The sequence below is a fragment of the Myotis brandtii genome, unplaced genomic scaffold (genome assembly GCF_000412655.1).
Source record: "Myotis brandtii unplaced genomic scaffold, ASM41265v1 scaffold328, whole genome shotgun sequence".
In the NCBI taxonomy this organism is placed as follows: Eukaryota; Metazoa; Chordata; class Mammalia; order Chiroptera; family Vespertilionidae; genus Myotis; species Myotis brandtii.
The window spans coordinates 3,620,641-3,639,564 of record NW_005362626.1 but is presented as its reverse complement, the minus strand read 5'-3'; the positions used below and the strand labels follow the sequence as shown (position 1 = coordinate 3,639,564).

The 18,924-nt window shown below is 43.3% G+C and overlaps 1 protein-coding gene across 1 annotated transcript in view; it reads left to right on the top strand.

Moving 5' to 3' along the window:
* Positions 1-18,924, top strand: part of CTNND2 (catenin (cadherin-associated protein), delta 2) — a 642,889-nt gene that overhangs the window by 515,388 nt on the left and 108,577 nt on the right. The window contains exons 12-13 of the mRNA XM_005871061.2: positions 5,248-5,365; positions 10,511-10,696. Of these exons, the coding sequence (XP_005871123.1) occupies positions 5,248-5,365; positions 10,511-10,696 (304 nt within the window). The remainder of the gene's footprint in view (positions 1-5,247; positions 5,366-10,510; positions 10,697-18,924) is intronic.

Genomic DNA, 18,924 nt, shown 5'->3' with positions numbered 1-18,924 from the left:
GGCGTCCATCAATTTTAATTGGAATCGTGTAGCTAAAACCCTAGGCAGTACTTGAAAGCGATAGGGTGTGTTTTCACACAGGTATTCTGGTTGCTCTCTGGGCTCCTCTGGAACAATGTGCCCTGATGCAGAGCTGACTCCAGAAGGCACGGTCTGTGCAGAGCTTCACGGGGCCAGTGTTGCCTAATCAGTGGCAGAGGAGCTTATCCGTCTCTCTGCTGGTTTACATTCCCCAGTGTGGGCAGGCTGGCGTAGGAGCTACCGATCGGAGGACAGCATGCAGCAGTGTTCCCTCCCGGCCCAACGAGGTAGCTGGTCTTTAGGCCACTGAAGCATTCTGTCCCTGCAGCTCAGCAAGGTAATTACCAAGCCATCACTGTCCTGATTTATAAAGAAATTACCTTCCTTGGGAAAAGACAGTAAGGTGCACAGCAAGAATTCAAACAGAAGACTGTGCTAATCTTGAAAATAGAAGATGGGGAAATTTTTCTGCATTGGCTGTAATGAAGGACCAGTTTTAAAAAAACAAATGTCGAGCCCTGGCTGGTGTGGCTCATTTGGTTGGGTGCTGTCCCATGCACCGCAAGGTTGCCGGTTAGATTCTAGATTAGGGCACATGCCCAGGTTACAGGCTCAATCCCCAGTAGGGGGCATGCAGGAGACAGCCGATTGATGTTATACTCTCAGATTAATGTTTTTCTCTTCTTCTCCTTTCCTCTCTCTGTAAAAATAAATGAACTATTCTTTTTAAAAAATTAAAGATTTATAAAACACAAATGTCAAGAGAGAAATGGAGAGCTTTTCAAGTAAATTCAGCCTTCCTTTATTTGTACCCAATAAATGTTTCCAGAGGTGTGGCTAATCTTACTACTGGTCACAGGACGGGGTCCTTATGGGTGGTGTTTCAGATGATGTTCCAGAAAGTCACTTAAAAGTCATGAGGCCATAATACAGACTTCACTCCAGCAGAGCTAGGAAACTGCCTCATTCCTCTCCCTTGAATCCCGCGTCCTCACTTCCCACATTATATAATCCCAACCCCTGCACTTTCTGTTCACTGGAAGCTGTGAAGACTGAGCTTTTCAGGGGCCTCTTCTGCTTGAAAGAGGACTGGCAGGAGTGCAAGATATTAGCCAGTCAGGAGGGCAATCCAGACCAAGGTGATGGCCACACATTTGGAGGCACTCACACGGCTTCATCAGATTAGCAGTGGGCCAAAATAAAGCAAAGTGCATCACCACATCACATCAGTGTTCTTTGCATAGTTGAGGGAAGATGCTTCATAAGCCACCTGCCTCCTCTACACACATGCCTCTAGGAAAAATTTTAATTTTCTTATATATGTGCCAGTTTGGTCCTGATCAAGTTAATACAATTATTTGATCATCTAGAAATATCTTCTAAAATCTTGCATGAGCCCACTGTAGCTAAGTAGTTTCCAGGAAAGCAGTGGCTTATGAAACATTTAGGGACGGTGTTGAAAAAAATCCACTTATCCTTGAGTAAAACAAGCTTTGTATTTGTTTCCTTTTGCTACTGTGACAAATTACCACAGACTTAGTGACTTAGAACATGACAAATGTATTGTGCCACAGTTTCTGTCACTTCCAAATCAGACACCAGCCTCACCAGTTTAAAATGGAGGTGTCAGCAGGCTGTGTTCCTTACTAATGGCTCTTGGGAGAATCTGGTTCCTTCACGTAGGACTGAGGTCTCTGTTTCCTTGCTGATGGTAAAATGTAAAAGAAATGTTTTATTTTTTATCGGTTAGATAAAAAGTATATAGAATTTCCCAGCTGGCATGGCTCAGTGGTAGAGCGTCGACGTCTGAAGGTCACGGTTTGATTCCCAGTGAGGTCCACATGCCCAGGCTGCGGGCTTTATCCCCGGTATGGGGCATGCAGGAAGCAGCCAATCAATGACTCTCTCTCATCATTGATGTTTCTATCTCTCTCTCCCTCTCCATTCTTCTCTGAAATCAATAAAAATGTATTTTTTTAAAAAAGCAACATCTCTTTCCTTTTAAAAAAAATGTATATAGAATCTACTTTAAGCAGAAATTTCCAAATGACATATCTACTGACATTTTAATACAGATTATAAAGATTATTTCTAAGTAATAGATATTATAGCTTCATTGCAGTCTTTAAAAATAACCTACAAGTATTTGTTTTAATGTTATATTAATGCACAGAATTTTGCTGCGCCAGTTTCTAGCTAGACATGGAAACCACCTCCTCAAGACAGGTGTAAGGTGGTTAATGTACAAGGGGAGGATGGAACTTTTTAAGTTAGACATTGGCTCATTGTCAAACACATAGGACCAAAATTACAGTAACTGCACAGTGACCAGCACACGATGTTATTGGCTTGGAAGAAATTTTAAACAGTGAAGCATGCATAGCATGGTAGATCTTGTGTTTGGGGGAAAGGGGAGAAAAAGAAAGCCCGCCTCTACTCCACAATGAAAAACCAAAGGTACTCACCACATATTTCACTCATTCAGGAATAGGTGATTAAGAGTAGAAACCCATCCCCAAAGGCTTGTAGGACACTGCAACCCATTGAAAAAGAGACATATGCATACTTCACTCTGTTTAAAAATTTATATTGATCCTCATCCTGCCTGCAGACACTGTGGTAACTCCATCCTACCTGCTGTATCAGAGGGGTGTGTGTGTGTGTGTGTGTGTGTGTGTGTGTGTGTGTGTGTCCACCCCAGTCATTTCCCCTGTAGGGACCCGAACTTATAAATCTTTCTCATTTTCCAATATCTTTAATGCTTTAATATAGTAGCCAGTTAATAACTTTTTTTAATTTTGGAGAAGACTAGACTAGACTGGAATCAAACAAAAACTAGAATAAAGAAAAATGCTTAGATTAATATTGGCAACTTATAATGTTGACAAAGTCATTAATTCTTCATCTTTCCCATTGGTTCATTGGTTGGCCCTGCCCATTCATTGATTACCAGTAAAAGATAGGCTGAACATTATAAAATTTATTTGTGAATCAGGAGGCATTCACTGTCCCCATGGTGAACTTATTGAAAGGAAAGCGGTGTTCATGGGTACAGGAAGAGTACAGAGGATTTCAGACCAGATTCTTGGGAACTGCCAGGTGGCTGCCTGGGGCTGTCAGCAAAAAGCGATATCCTCCCCAACATGAGCTGTCCTAAGGTTCTCTAAAGTCTAAATTCCATCATTCTCTCTTTGAAGACACGACCTCCTCAGGGACAAAGAGGCAAGATTTCAAACACAATCACACATTGCCACAGCATTCTTCTGGCCAAAGAGGTCTGATTGGAATTTTTGAACAAACCTATTACTGTAAAGGCCTCAAAGCTTGACCTGATGAAAATCTCTTCGTGGAGGAATGGTCTAAAAGTGATCTCTTTACAAAACCCATGCTTCTGGTTTAGAATAATTCCAGTACGCCTCTCAACACTTTTTCCCTAGTAGGAAGTTAGTTCTTCCTTTTCCAAGGGATCTTGTCGAAAGGACGGTTTGCCACCCCAAAGCAGAATCCATAACACTTTACATAAAAACACTGTCAATATCTGTCCAGTTGTATTATCTAAGGAACCGGGGAATTTTGTTTATATTTTAAGATCAGCAAATGCCAAAAATACTAATTTGAATTGAATAACCTTTCCCAGTATTACATTAAAATGCTGGTAGATCCTATTTAATACATGTTCCACAGAACTTTTTAGATATCAAAGAAAACATTTATGTTCAGTAGCATTTTAGCATCAGGCCTATTTTATTTTATTTTAATTCCTGAAAAGCATAGTCCATCTATATTGCGCATCAAGCCCTGGGTTTCTTTCAGCTTCTCCACTTGCCACCCATGTGGCTTTTGATAACTGCTTTGAGCCTCAGTTTTCTCATATGTAAAATAGAATGAAGTGTCACAATGAAGTATGTTGCGAAAATGAAATGAGAATGTATGTGTCATTTACAGTGTGGGTGTGGAGATGTACCCTATTCAACTTTCGCGGGCTCTGTCCCAGGCCACAGATTCTTGGGAACTGCCAGGTGGCTGCCTGGGGCTGTCAGCAAAAAGCAATATCCTCCCCAACAAACTCTCCCCCTAGATTAGAGCTAGAGCAGTAGAAATTATCAGCACCAATACCCCCAAATATGCAACTGAAGACACTTTCTCGATTTTTTGAAAAAATCAAAAAAGTATCTTCAGATCGACTCCACCAGAGACCTCAGGGTGGGGTCCAACAATCTACATGAACACCCTCCAGGGGCTTCTGATACCAGCCAACTTTTGAGAGCCATTGCTCAGCCCAGATCATTCTCTCTCTTCCCCACAGCTTCTAAAATCTTTCAGTCCCTTTGAACCTCTTTCTATAAACCCACCTCCTCCGGCATCCCTCCCACAGGCTGTGTTGTTGGTAAGTCAGTCACTGCAAAAATTCTTAACTGGAACCCAATCCTCTCCATGGTTAGGAGACCAAGAACATACTTTTAGATGGTGGAGTATGAAAAAGCATCCCAAATGTGCATTTTTGACTAGGGTTATCTCCTGCTTTTTATAGGTCTGGTAACTAGGATTGTCTCATGGTTTTTATATCTCTCTGCTTCCCACCTGTGCATTGCATTACAGCAGGCTCCTTCTGTTGGCTCTAGCCCAGCATGTGCCAGTCCAAGAAGGAGTTTGGTTAATTCCTGCCTCTACAGGGGGCCATGGGCACCCCCATGGCTAAATTTTCACAGAAACCCCTCGCTATGTTCTTAGAATAAATTTCTAATTTACTCTGGCTGGACCAATGTAGGTATATTTTTGAGGCAGGTAAAATTAGCTCTCAAAAGTATTTTAGTAAGTTGGAAGCTCTGTCTTTGAAAAATGTTTCACACTTCTTAAAGAAGAGTCCTTTGAATCAAAGAGCTCTGATTCCTTCATCAATGGTAAAGGAAGGAAACTTTGAAGACTTTCCGAAAGTCTCCCATCCTCAGTGGTCACGGGACGCTCACGGATCACATGTTTGAATTCTGTGTTCTCCATTTCTCTAGTTGCATTACAGCTATCTGTGACTTCCCAGTTTTAGGATGGATTTGATGAGTTAGTAGAGGTGGTTGAAGCCATCCCTACTCAATAAAACTTCATTTTTGATAAACATTCTGAAAAGGCAAGCAAAGCGTTTTCTTTGAAACTAGGAGAGGAGGCGTGTGTGGAAGAGCATTCTTTTGGTGATCACCTTGAAGGTTGCTAACAGGTCCTTTTGCTTTGCAGGAATGTGAGTTCAGCTGGCGAGGAGGCCCGCAGGAGGATGCGGGAATGTGAGGGGCTCACAGATGCCCTGCTCTACGTCATCCAGTCTGCACTGGGGAGCAGTGAGATCGATAGCAAGGTTTGTTGTATCTGCATAGATTAAGCACCTTAGACAGTAAAGAAGCCCGAAGGACTAAGCAATGACTGACAACAGCAGCGAGCTATGTTAATGCTTTCACTCAGAAGTACATCTTGGTCTTCTTGTATGAATCCAACATTTCCAAGACAGGGCCTCTAAGCCCAGCCTAGAACTACACTTGACTCTTGATTAGCCATGAGTAGAAATTGATTGTTTTAAGTTACTCAAACCACAGGTGTTGGGGTGGGTTGGGGGGGGCACAACACAGATGAGTGTATAAACTTTTGCATACCACATTACTCTCAAACTTCTAGTTTTATATCATGAAATCAACTTTCAAAAGACAAAGAAATGTTAAAACTACCTGAGATATGAATAATCCTATATTCCTACAAGTTAGCTTTTTCACAATCGCTAATTGTACCAAAGGGCATTTAAAAAATGCCGATGAAGTGTGAGTAAATGCTATCAAAATGCTACATAAATGAGGCTGTCAGCACGTTAATTAATCATCAGTGTCTGTGCAGTTTTAGTTCACAAATCAAAATAGAACTGGTTGGGCTATTCCAGTGTCTGAGCTATTTTTGTTTGTCTTAATTTGTCTTTGTATTCACTGCAAATATAAATTTATACTTTCAGAAAATCCCGATATAAATACAGACTTTACCGGCACGTTTTAAGTAACAGGTGTGATAAATGTGATCCTTAGTAAGAGTTTCTCCAGAGCCACACTATTGACATTTTGGGCTGATTAATTCATTGTGGTGGGGGAGACAGTCCTGTGCACTGTAGGACATTGAACAGCATCCCTGGCCTTTACTCATAGATGCCTGTAGCATCCTCCCTGCTTTCCCACTTGTGTTCCACAGAAAAATGTCTTCAGATGTTGCAAATTGGGTCCCATGGGAGGCAGAATTGGCCCTGGTCGTGAACCACAGCACTAATCCCAGGGTTTCCAATGCTGACTCATCAGAATTGCCTTTGGAACGTTTAATAAACACATGAGTCCTGGAGCCCATCACAGACCTCTGAATCTCAACGTCTAACTCTGTTCTCTGATCTTTGCACCTTTAAAAATTCACCAGTGATTCAATGTGCATCTTGGATTGAGAGCCCACCTTAGTAGATGTAGCGTTAAACAGGCTCTAAGTGGGGTATGGTTTAGTGTAATTCAGTTATGAAGTCAGATAAAGAACAAATAATGGTGATTTTATCCATTTAATTACTAACTGGCATGGGGGGGTTATTTAACATAGTGCTTCTCAACATAACTACATGAGAGTGACTGGGAAATTTAGAAAAGTACTGCTGCCTGAGCCCTACTCCCTACGTTTTGGGTGGACAATATCTTCTGGGGCTCCAACCCTTTGAGTACTAGTTGACTCCAATTATGAACACTGCTTGTCATCTCATTCCTGCCACTCAGTCATGTTTGCATCCTTTTGTTTACTGTATAGATGTTAGCAATTCCCAAGACAGAATATGATATAATAAAGATTTAATTATCCCTTCTTGTAAACACCCTTAGCGGCCACTTTAATATCATTGACATGAATACTGAGTCCCTAAAGAAGTGTCCAGTCAAGATGTCTTGAGTATCCACAGATACCTGTTAACCTAATGGACACGTGTGTGTTTTTTTTAAGCTACTGAAGTTCATTCACTGAAGCCACAATGCCCGGGATCTTAATATTCAGATCAGTAAATTCTAAGACATTGAGACACTAAGCCTCTTGCCATACTGGATACCAAAAGAGTTGTAATACTGTCTGAGCCTTGCAATTGAAAATGGAAAGTCAGCAGCCTCTTGCCTTGGCCGGGGGCCATGCCACCATTGCCGGTGGGGATAGCAGCCTTCGGGAGCATGTCCAAATCCAGAGTGCTGCGGCACACTCACCTTTTTCCTGGGTATCAGATGACTAGACTCCTGAAACTATTGGAAGACTGTTGAGATTTTCCTTTAAATTCCATATTCCCCCCCAAAGAGGAAATTGGAGTAATTGGGACAATTAAACTACCTGAGATTTGAATAATCAGATGTTCCTGATCAAGTAGCAAGAGCACTGGACTTGGCACCAGGGCATGCTGGGGCGGGGGGTGGTGCCATCCTTACCGTGCACTGACTAGGGGGCCATCCCCAGTGTCCTCAACTTTGTGACAAGGAGGATCATCACGGCCTTTGAAAAGATCGCATTGATAAATTGCTCGGCAGTGCTCTGCGGGCCAGAATGTGCTATTGAGTTTTGACGTATTATTATTATTGTCCCATAATTCCCCACTCAGCCCTCCGCTTGGCCACCTCTAAGCTTTCACAGTGACAAGTTAGAAAGGGGGAAAAAAATGAGTACACATTCTCTTTACGGCCAGCCACATTAATGAATACAAGAGCCTGGATTCCATGCTCACGCTCAGCCCGGCTCCTGTAATTGGGACAGTTTGTTGAATGGGTAACATATGGTAGAGCAGTCTCTGGACAACTTCCAAATTAGCCCTTTCTAATAGAAAATAAGGAGTCAAATGACCCTGGTGACCACGAGGAACTGCTAAAAGCACTGTTGACAGCAATGGATGTCAAAAGCAAAACCACCAGCTGCCACTCGCCTTCTGCTGGCATCCCCGAGAAAGGCAGTGGCTGTCTGTCTTCTTTTTGCTGTCCCTTTAGAGAAAAGTGCTTGAATTGGTAACCCTCCCGAACCAAACCTAATGGGAGAGGGAGGGAGAGAGACAGAGAGAAAGAGATTCAGTCCCTGTGATCTCCCTCACTCCCGTCTTCTCTCTACACCACCTCCTCTCTCCCCTCCCACGCTCCCCTCCCAGGTTCTCTCCTGTTCACCTCTCCCCAAATCATCCCCCAGCCACAGGTCAATTATAAAGCATTTCTCGAAACTGCTGCAGATGTATTCCCCAGTTGTCATTTGTTAAACAGAGGCCCAGAGATGCCCCGGGGAAGATGAACAGGAGGATGAGAAAGAAGTTTATTCTCCCAAGTCTTTGATGTAAGAAAAACTCAGTTTGAGCTGATTTGAAAATCATTCTGACTTAATGCTGCAACATTTTCCTTCCAGGGAGGGACTCTCCTCTCTTTCATGCATCATCCTGTGTTTACCTGCTTTCATGCTGGTGCCTTTTTTTTATGCTGAGAGGATGCTTGAAATGGCAAATCGAGTTGACTCAAAGCCTGTGGGATTAGCAGCCATGAAACCTTGAAAAGCTGACAAGAAAGGCCTAGAATGGCAAAGGCTCTAAAGACAGATCCTGAAGATCAGTTTCCCTGGTTGATTTCCATGCCCCCACAGACAAGTCAAAGACATATCCTGCCTTTTACCAAATATCAGGCGCAGTCAGGAGAAGTGCTGGGGCCCCCCTCCAGCCCTGACCCAGAACTAGAAAGAAGTGACACAGTCCTCTGTGAGTTAGTAACAGCTTCGGATCTCGTTCCCTTCACCTGTACAGTGGAACTAGGTTCTTTGCCTGAACTGTGGCTATCACACAGTAGGTGCCTGAAAAATAATGAAATAACACTTACTTCGATTATATTTTTTCCACTATTATTCTGTTCTTTTACATTAGGTATTTTTTCCCTTAGCCCACAGTTCCTCAAATCCATAATGAAGGCCAAAAGACTGATGTTTGGGCTGAATGTATCCTCACCAAATTCATATATTGAAACCTAATCTCCAATGTGATGGTATTTGGTGGTGGGGCCTTTGGGAGGAAATAGAGTCACAGAGAGGTTTAGCCCTCTGCCTACAGCAAGGTCACAGCCCCTTAAAAGGTAGAGCCAGGACACAGATGCAGACGGACCAGCTGTAGGTCATATGCCCTGGGCCTCCCCGAGGTGCTGTCTCCGCCACTGTTTTTGATATGAGTCCTTGTGTAGCCTCTACTGTGTGCCAGGCACTCTCCTCAGTATGTACACAACGGGTCTGTTTCCTGTTGCTGCTGTAACAAATGGCCACATACACAGTAACTGAAAAACACAAATGTATTGTCTTATCATTTAGGCCAGGAGTCCAAATGGGTCTTGTTGGGCTAAAATCAATGTGTGGACAGGGCTGTGCTCCTTCTGGAGGCTCCAGGAAGAAGCTGTTTCCTGGCCTTTCACAGCTTCTGGAGGCTGCAGGCATTCCTTGGCTCCTGGCCCCTTCTTCCATCTCTACAGCCAGCAATGGCAGGTCATGTCCTTCTTACCTCAGTTCACTCTAACTCCTCTGCCTCCCTCTTTCACCTACAGGAGACTCATGATTTACACAGGTCCACCTGGATAACCCAGGATCATCTCCCCATCTCAAGGTCATCTGAGTGGCAACCTTATTCCATTTGCAACCTCAATCCCCACACCACATAATCTAACATATTCACGGGCTCCAGAGACTCAGATGTGGACACCTTGGCGGGACATTATTATGCCTGCCTCACTTACATCCTCTAGCTCACCTAATCCACACAGCAAACTAAAGCATGGGTATAATGATGACCATCTTACAAAGGAGGTTATGGAGCCATGGAGATGCTGGGTGCCTTGTCCAAGTCAAACAGCCAATATTCAGAGACCTAGGGTCTAGCTCTGCAACATGTGTCCTTAGCCACTGTTTAGCCCCTTTACTGAGAAAATAGGAGCACTGGCCATCTCAGAAAAAATCAGTAGCTTGATAAATGTATGCCCCCAGGTGACCACAGCACCTAGTGTGCCTGGGACAACTCTGGTTTGCGTCTCCTGCCCCCTTCTACTCCCAGAAAGTGCCCTGGTAAATATTGGAGTCACCCTCCCAGAGCTGATGGAAATCCGATCATCCATGCATTTGGTGATTCTGAGCCCCAGGCCCCAGATGTCTGTTAAGTGGACAACATCTGGGTCCTCTTGTGATTGTAGGTTCTTTCCCACTCACAAGCGAATTTCAGTCATCAATGGCAGCTAACTGTAGAAGTAACTATTCTTGATAACTAGTTTCTTTGTGGGGAGAAAAAGTCTTAAGACCTCTCTAAGCTTCTCAAATTCTTTCCATTGTGGTTGTCAAGGGAACTTTAAGAGCCCACAGCTAAATGCATCTAAAGAGAAATGTGTGTGTGGAGACTGATGGCTTTTTTGGATGGAGTGCTAGCTAGTTTTTATTCATCCCTGTTTCCTTTTTCTGGGTTCTGCAGACCGTTGAAAACTGTGTGTGCATTTTAAGGAACCTCTCGTACCGGCTGGCGGCAGAAACGTCTCAGGGACAGCACATGGGCACGGATGAGCTGGACGGGCTGCTCTGTGGGGAGGCCGGTGGCAAAGACGCGGAGAGCTCCGGGTGCTGGGGAAAGAAGAAGAAGAAAAAGAAGTCCCAGGACCAGGTGATGCACGACTCGCAGCTGCATGCAATTATCCCCTTCCCCAATTGCAACATTAATATTTCGTCTGCGTGTATAGGTACAGGGCTTTCAACGTGCGGGAACATCACTAATGCATCGGCACAATTTCCCGGTGGGAATTTCACAGCTGAGACAGTGGCACATTAAATGACTCCCCCATGTCCTGCCAAGATAGGGAATTTCAAAAGGAGAACAGGCAGACTGTAGGGTGCCAGCTCATAAAGTCAGACCCAGGAGCTGCTTCTTCCATGTGTGGATTCCCACATTTATAGAGGTCCCTGGGGGATCCAGGTGAGGTGCCTCTCAGGTGGTTCTGGGGCACAGAATAGGTGTGGCCTAAAGAAAAGAAGCTGAGGGAGAGAGATGCATGAAAATCCAGCATGCATTTCATGTAGCGTTTTGAAACGTCAGGGCATGTGATCTCACTCTGGAAATGGGGTGGCAGCCTGAGACTCACAGTCCTTCCAGCAGAATGACATCAGAAGCTTGGCTTCGGGGGTCGATCCCATGAATTCAGAAAGCTGCCTCGCTGGAGAGGCCGCTGCAAAATGGAGCAGCCTTTACCTGTGAGTAGGTTGCCCTGTAGTGAGGTCAAGGCCAAGAACAGCCTCTGTTCCCTTCCCCGGGAGCCTCAGGGAGGCTGAACCCCTCACCTACCAGCCCCCCAGGTGAGGGAGTATGTGGAGAAGTGCCCATCCTGCTGCCGACCAGACACCCCTGCCACTGGGCTTCCCCATCTCCTCTTGGCACTGTGGTCACTTGTCCAACTTTCTCCTGGACACTGTGGTCATCTCCCAGCTCTAAGGGTTGTACCCAAGGTCTGACTGTTCCTGGGCTCAGATGCCAGAGAAAACGGAACAGAGCCCACAACACTCTCTCTTGACAGGTTAATAATTCAAAAGAAACATGCTAAGTATGTTTAGATCACACCACATCATTTTAAAAGTATTTTAGAAACCATTTCACCTTGAGCAAGGGTTAAAAGAACTATTTTATTAAGAGTAAGGATTGGTGGGAATGCATTTTTTTTATTGCTAAAAGTATTACAAAGGTTATTACATATGTTTCCTTTTTTTTCCCCCCGCCCTTGACAATTCCCTGGCCTCCCTTACCCCCCAGTGTCTTATGTCCATTGGTTATGCTTATATGCATGCATACAAGTCCTTCGGTTGATCTCTTACCCCCCTCCCTCCTGCCCCCCAACCCTCCCTGGCCTTCCCGCTGCAGTTTGACAATCAGTTTGAGGCAGCTCTGCCTCTGTATCTATTATTGTTCAAAAGTTTGTAATGGTCTTTATTATCCATGAATGAGTGAGATCATGTGGTATTTTTCCTTCATTGACTGGCTTATTTCACTTAGCATAATGCTCTCCAGTTCCATCCATGCTGTTGCAAATGGTAAGAGTTCCTTCTTTTTTACAGCAGCATAGTATTCCATCGTGTAGATGTACCACAGTTTTCTAATCCATTCATCTACTGATGGGCACTTAGGCTGTTTCCAGATCTTAGCTGTGGTGAATTGTGCTGCTATGAACATATGGGTGCACATATCCTTTCTGATTGGTGTTTCTGGTTTCTTGGGATATATTCCTAGAAGTGGGATCACAGGGTCAAATGGGCGTTCCATTTTTAGGTTTTTGAGGAAACTCCATACTGTCTTCCATAGTGGCTGCACCAGTCTGGGAATGCATTTTTAAATAGAATTCCTAAGTTTGACTTGAATGCGTCAGCATTAGCATTTTTGTAGATCCCAGGTCTCTAGCTGTGCGTGGGCCCAGAGGGCTGCTCCAGATACTTCCACAGACAGATCTGTATGTTCCAGTGTAAACACACCTGTAGTTTAGGAGGTACATGTGCGCTGCTTCTTTGATGATGACCTTCTGCTCTGAACACTAAATTCCCAGCCTTGCATTTTCTCCTGTTGTGGGTCAGTGCCCAGAGTCTTCTGTCCTTGCCCTGCATCAGAGGAGCCTTTTAAGAGGATTGAGCCCTGGCTCTTAATTCAGCCCCTTACAGCCGGAATAAAATGAGGGAATAAAATGGCCAGCCAGCAGGTATTTATTGAACATACTACGTGATGTCAGAGACCTCAGTTTTCCTACCTGGTACTTAAGAGAGCCAGGCCATTGTGGCTTCTGAACATTTTCAATCTCAAGTAAACTAAACCTGGCCTTACAAAGGTATAATAGTTCTCAGCACTGTGATCCCATTGGGCTCAGGCCCTGCTCTGTTTTATTCTGAAAGGGAGCAGGCACCATAATGATTGCAAGGAAGAGCAGCAGGCGGGCAGGAATAGGGTTCTTCCCAATCTGCCCAGAGATCACAACCCCTGAGGCTCTCACACCACCTGAGGACTCAGAACCTCTGGACAGCCCCGGGCAACCTCAGAAGGCATATTTGGGAAGTCGCCTTAATACGATTTTTGCCTTGACTAAAAACACTTCAAACTGAGGCTGAAGTCATTCTGATTACAACAAGGCTTTCTCTCCAGTCTGATGCTCGGATTCTAAAGTGCTTCCTTCTGATGTCCCTGGCGCCTGTCACTTGGTATCTCATTTAGTAAGACTTTGCCTTGAACTCTGACCCCTTTCTCCACTGTTGCCAAGGTGCGCTCACCTGGCTTGAAGTCTTTCAAGTGACAGGTGAGATTAGGGGTTCACTGGGTCCAGAGGAATCAGAGGTCAGAAGAGAACGTTTCTGGACTTCACCCCGAAATAGAGCCCTGCTTTCAAGCTGTTAGCTGCGTCCTGAAACCTTGTGGTGAGCAATTCTCTAGGCTTAGAAAGCTGTCCTTTGCGCCGTTTTATCACATCAATGAGCTCTTTCCTGAGTTGAGTAAAGTGGCATAATTAATACAATTTTATGATTTTTGTCAGTCTAAATGCAAATTTGTATGGTTCGTTTGTCTCATTTTTTTATTACAGTATTCTTTAAGAAGAAAAAGAAGGTTTCTGTTTTTAAAATATTTTTATTGATTTCAGAGAGGAAAGGAGAGGGAGAGAGAGAGAGATAGAAGCATCAATTATGGGAGAGAATCATTGATTGGCTGCCCAGTGGGAATCGAGCCTGCAACCTGGACATGTGCCCTGACTGGGAATCAAATTGTGACTTCCTGGCTCATAGCTTGACACTCAACCACTGAGCCTCACCAGTCGGGCAAAAGAAGGTTTCTTTAATGAGTTTTGCTGAAACTACTTTAAGTTAAATACAGTGGAATACTGTTGTTTATAAGGAAGTTTCAAAGTTACAGTTTCAACCAAGTGATAGTTTTTTAAAAGCTTTTTAACTGGGTTCTTTATAATACAGAAATTTTGAAGTGCCCAAAACTTAAGTATCAAGCTTAATGAGGATGTAAACAGATAACAATTATTCTTTTTTAAAAGACATTTGAGTATGTATTGTCCAGTTCAATTTATTTAAAGACAGTTGAAAATAAAAACTCTTTTGCCTTTAAAGACCGATGGAAGGGAATAGAAGCCTAAAGACCTGGGCCTGGGAGGAGAGTGTAGGCAGGACATAAGATGATGTGAAGAAGGAGAATAGGAAGGCACCATCAAATCCAGGGTGCCTCCTAGCAGGGTGACCCATCCTAGGGAGAAAAGAGAGTCAAGATGGAGCCACCTGCTGGCAAAGATTGGCATTTGAGCCAGCTTAGGGTCTCTGCAGGAAACAAGTGCTTCACCCTAAGGATTTCCTCCAGTCGTTTGCACTTGGGTGGAAAGCAGGCCGCCATTACAACAAAGGAGCCCAGGAGTCTAAAGGACTTAAAGTCTGGCTGCCTGGAGTGAGAGACGGAGCCCCGATTCACCAATTTTAATAGGTTGCAGCAACATGAGAAATAGATGTGTCCCAGGCCTCTCTGGGACAGCCCCATCTTAGCCATAAACCAGACCAGCAGGTTACCTTCGGAAGCTGCAAAGTGATTTATCTCCTCTAGCAGCTTCTGGAGAGATCTAGGTTTATAGCTTCAAAGATGGTCAGATATCATCCATCCCCTGGTATCTCTACTCCTTGTCAAATCAGGTTTTTAAAAAACTTGTAGTGAATTTAAAAAAATACAATACAAAGTGAAGTGAAGAAAGAATACAAAAGTAGGTGGGTGCACAGGTACAGATATGATGTAGGTTAAACACAGCCAGTTTTGTAAAATAGGTGACATATGCAAATATGAAATATATGCATGTGCAAAAAAAAAAGTATGTTTCTAGCAAAATTGTAGTAGCATCGACAACAGGATTGTGATTGATTCTTTTTGTGCTTATGTATTTACAAATTTTCTACAATGGGCCTTCAAACACCATTTAAAAAATAATATTCAGAAAGGCACTAACTGCTTAAGTCAGTGTTTGCTTGTAAGAAGGTAGAAGTTTTCTTCTCTTAAATGTAAGATGTCTCAGAGGAAGGCACAGGGGCTATGTAAATACAAAGTGGTTTAATCCGTAACAGATTTCCCAGGACATAGGAGCCAGAGGTTTCACCAGGAAGCAAAAGTGATGAAAATCACCACTGATTTAATGACTGCCTCTGGCGCATTCTGTATCCCAGGAGCGTATGTTGACTCTTACCTTTGGCATTGATGTTCTGTGCATAAGAAAAATACTATACCATTCTTCAGGTTAGATTTAGCTTTAATAAAAATCTCAGAAACATTTTCATTAGATCCCTGATATGGATAATTCAATATGTGATACAAAGATATGCTTCATTCATACTTTATTTCAAGAATGGTTGTTGTTGAAATGGACTAGAATGATCAGACTAAGGGCCTCTGTGTGTGAAGTATTTGACAGTTCTATGCATCATATTCTAGTCCAAACGGGCTTTGCTAATTCATTAATTCTCCAGTCTGTGTTTAGAGCCTATTGCTGAATTATAACAAATTGCTAGTTTCTCTAGCCCTTTCTGGGCAGAACCTCCGCCAAAGCAGTCTGCATGGCCTGTGCCAGGAAGCGCATCTCACCTGGCAAGGCGCTCACTGCCTAGCAAGGCTTCATGCCAGCAGCCTGGGACAGCAGTGCAGGTGTGGCAAGCCAACGATTCAGGTCCAGGGAAATAGAAATAGACAAAACGGATTTATTTGCTTTTCCACATTTTGTAGAAATAAACATTTTTTGTTTTTCACTTTGGGATCTGGCCAAGGCTCCTGTGATGGGGGCCTGGGATCAGTGGTGCTCAAACACAGATTACAGGTGCCAGGACACTGCTGGCTGCTGGCCAGAGCAAACCTGGGCCTTCAAGACCCACTCAGGGTGCACTGGACAGTGTGTGAACGGACGGGGGGGGGGGGGGACAGAACAAGCGAGATACCCCAGAACTCGAAACCTCTCTTTTCTTCTTGAATATCACTTGTGAATTTTTTGATTCACACGGGTATATATCCCTCTCCATGGGTGAAGGCATACTCCCATCAGAATTCAAAGGGGATTCTGATCCAGGCCTTTTACATGGTCGACTGTCTCTCCGATAACCTCTGCTCCACAGCTCACTGAGTCGTGGTCAGTTTAAGAGTGTTATTGTCCTTTTTCATCTTGTTTTACATTGTAGATTCCAAATTCATAATTAGCAGCAAGTTTCACTTATAGTATCACCATGATACTTTATATGCAAAAGCAAGAGCAGTATGCCTCTATACAGCCTTTGTTAACTTAAAAACAAAAGTTCCTCTCAAGGTGAGAGGCAAACAAGCACTTATTTTAAGTCAATAAGATTAACTATTTGGGAATCATTGATTCAGGCTGAAGCCCAAATAATGTTCCGATTAGGAGTTAAAGGCAATAGGTGTTTATGAGAAAGGGACAGGGAATGATTACATCAGCGGTTCTCAACCCGTGGGTCGAGACCCCTTTGGTGGTCAAACGACCCTTTCACAGGGGTCGCCTAAGACCATCCTGCATATCAGATATTTACATTACGATTCATAACAGTAGCAACATTACAGTCATGAAGTAGCAACGAAAATAATTTTATGGTTGGGTCACAACATGAGGAACTGGATTTAAAGGGCCAGAAGGTTGAGAACCACTGGATTACATCAACAGAAGGCATTTCTATTGGTGCAGGTAACATAACATGGTGATGCTACTTCTAAGCAATGTTTTTAATTTTAGGTCTGTTAATCATCAGTCCAGTAGTTATAATAACGGCTTTCTTGTTACCTTGGCAACCAGTTCTTTGGGACACACTGTTGTCTTAGGCCCAGTCAATGGTTATTTTGCCCTGTTTTTAACATTCCAAAAGTTTGAGGTGTAAGACATGCCAGGCAGTTCCTCTGGCATGGCAGCTCCAGCGTCATTTGAAAGTGGCTCCATTTTATAGTATTGTTTTTGCCTTCAACGCCCCCTTATTTTTTCCATTTGTTAACTTAAAAACAAAAGGTCCTCTCAATGTAATAATAGACACATCTTGGTAGAACCAAGGAAGCCTTTTCCCTGTACACATTCCTGACTCAGCTCAGCCTCCAAGCTTTTGCTCCTGCTGTTCCTCCGGCTGGCCTTCTCCTCCTCTCCTTCCACTACTTGGAGAATTATCCTTTCAGACCAAATAAAACATTATCTCCACCCTTAAAAGACTTCCCTTATGTAAAAAAAATCACTCTCTAGCCCACTTCCACATGGTTTTACTTGAACTTCTCTAGTACTCATCACACTATGAGTTATGACAGCAATTGATCCCCATAGAGAGGGAATTTTCTGAGGGAAGGACTATAGGTCTCCTTTCTGTCTTTAGCTTCTAGCCCAGCACCCAGCACCAGCTGTGCTGAATGAATGACGGTCAGTCTGGGGCACTGGGTGGCCTTTAGCTCTAGCTGTTGGGGGTGTTTTGAATAGATGTTCATAGTTGTGATTTGTCCCAGCCTCGTCCATTTCCTTCTTAGTGACTCTTTGCCTCCAAGGGCTGCTGTGAGCCAAGAATATTCACCAGATCTCCTCTTTCTGTTACGGTTCAAACTGTTCTTGTCCAGCTACTCATGGCTGGGCTGCATTTTATTCCATCATCAGTCAACATTCTGAAGTCATCACCAAACCCAATGATCATTCTTTCTCACAGTTGTCATCTGAGAACTTACAATTTGCATCAGCAAGTGGATATGGGCATCTAAAGGACAGTACTTTTGATCATGTCAGACTTAAAATTGCTTTGTTCTGAAGACTTTAACATATGACGTATATAGTGGGATCACGTGCCACAAAATCCCATCACCTTGAAGGTTTCCTTGGGTTTTCAGAATTTTGTTTTGGGTATCACTTCCTCAAGAGCCTCACTCATTCCTCACTTCATCAGATGGGTGCTTTTGGGCCAGAAATGAGACTCTGAGACTAAATAGCAGTCAGTGTGCCAAAGCACAAAAATGAATTTCATTGCAAATCACCACATTAGAGATTTGAATTTTAAACTTAAGTTTTAAATAAGTTTCTCCTTATTTCAGACAAAATGGATGCTACTTATACACACACACACACACACACACACACACACACACACATGCACACATATTATGTGAGTAAACATAATTCCAGAACGTGGAAGGGATACCAAGAATTCCATTGTGGCATTATACCATCATGTGTGAACCGATCCCAATTGTCAGAAAGTTAGATTGCTTCTAAATTTTAGCTAATGCAAAGTATAACAAACATCTGTGTAATTAAATCTCACCTACATCCTTAATCACTTCTCAAGGATAAATTCTTAAACGTGAAATATCTAGACCAAATGAATGTTTTTAAGGCTTTGGATTCATCAGCCAACATTTACCTTAATCACTCTAGGTACCAGCGAGAATTGAAACACATTTTGATTTGATTTATTATTTCTTGATGGAGCTGTCCTTCATGATATTCTTGATGCCTTGCCTAATATTACAAGTTGTTTTTCTTTCTTTGAGACAGTTTTCATTTTCTTAATTAGTAACCATCCTTTTACTTTTGCTGCTTAATACCATTTCCTTTCTCACCATCTGCTGTGTCAGCTACTGCTCATTCCTCACGACCAGTTCCAGTAGAGTCTCACTCACCATATGCCGGGAGCTTGGTGAGTCAAGACATGGTATTTCATGTCCTCAAAGCAACAAATCGCAGGAGCCTGCAAAGACCATGGCTGCACATTTCCATGTGGTGACTCTCCTTTGCCATGCCCAGGAATGAATGAAATTCTTCTACTTCTTCTGAACCATATAAAACACTAGAGGCCCGGTGCACAAAAATTTGTGCA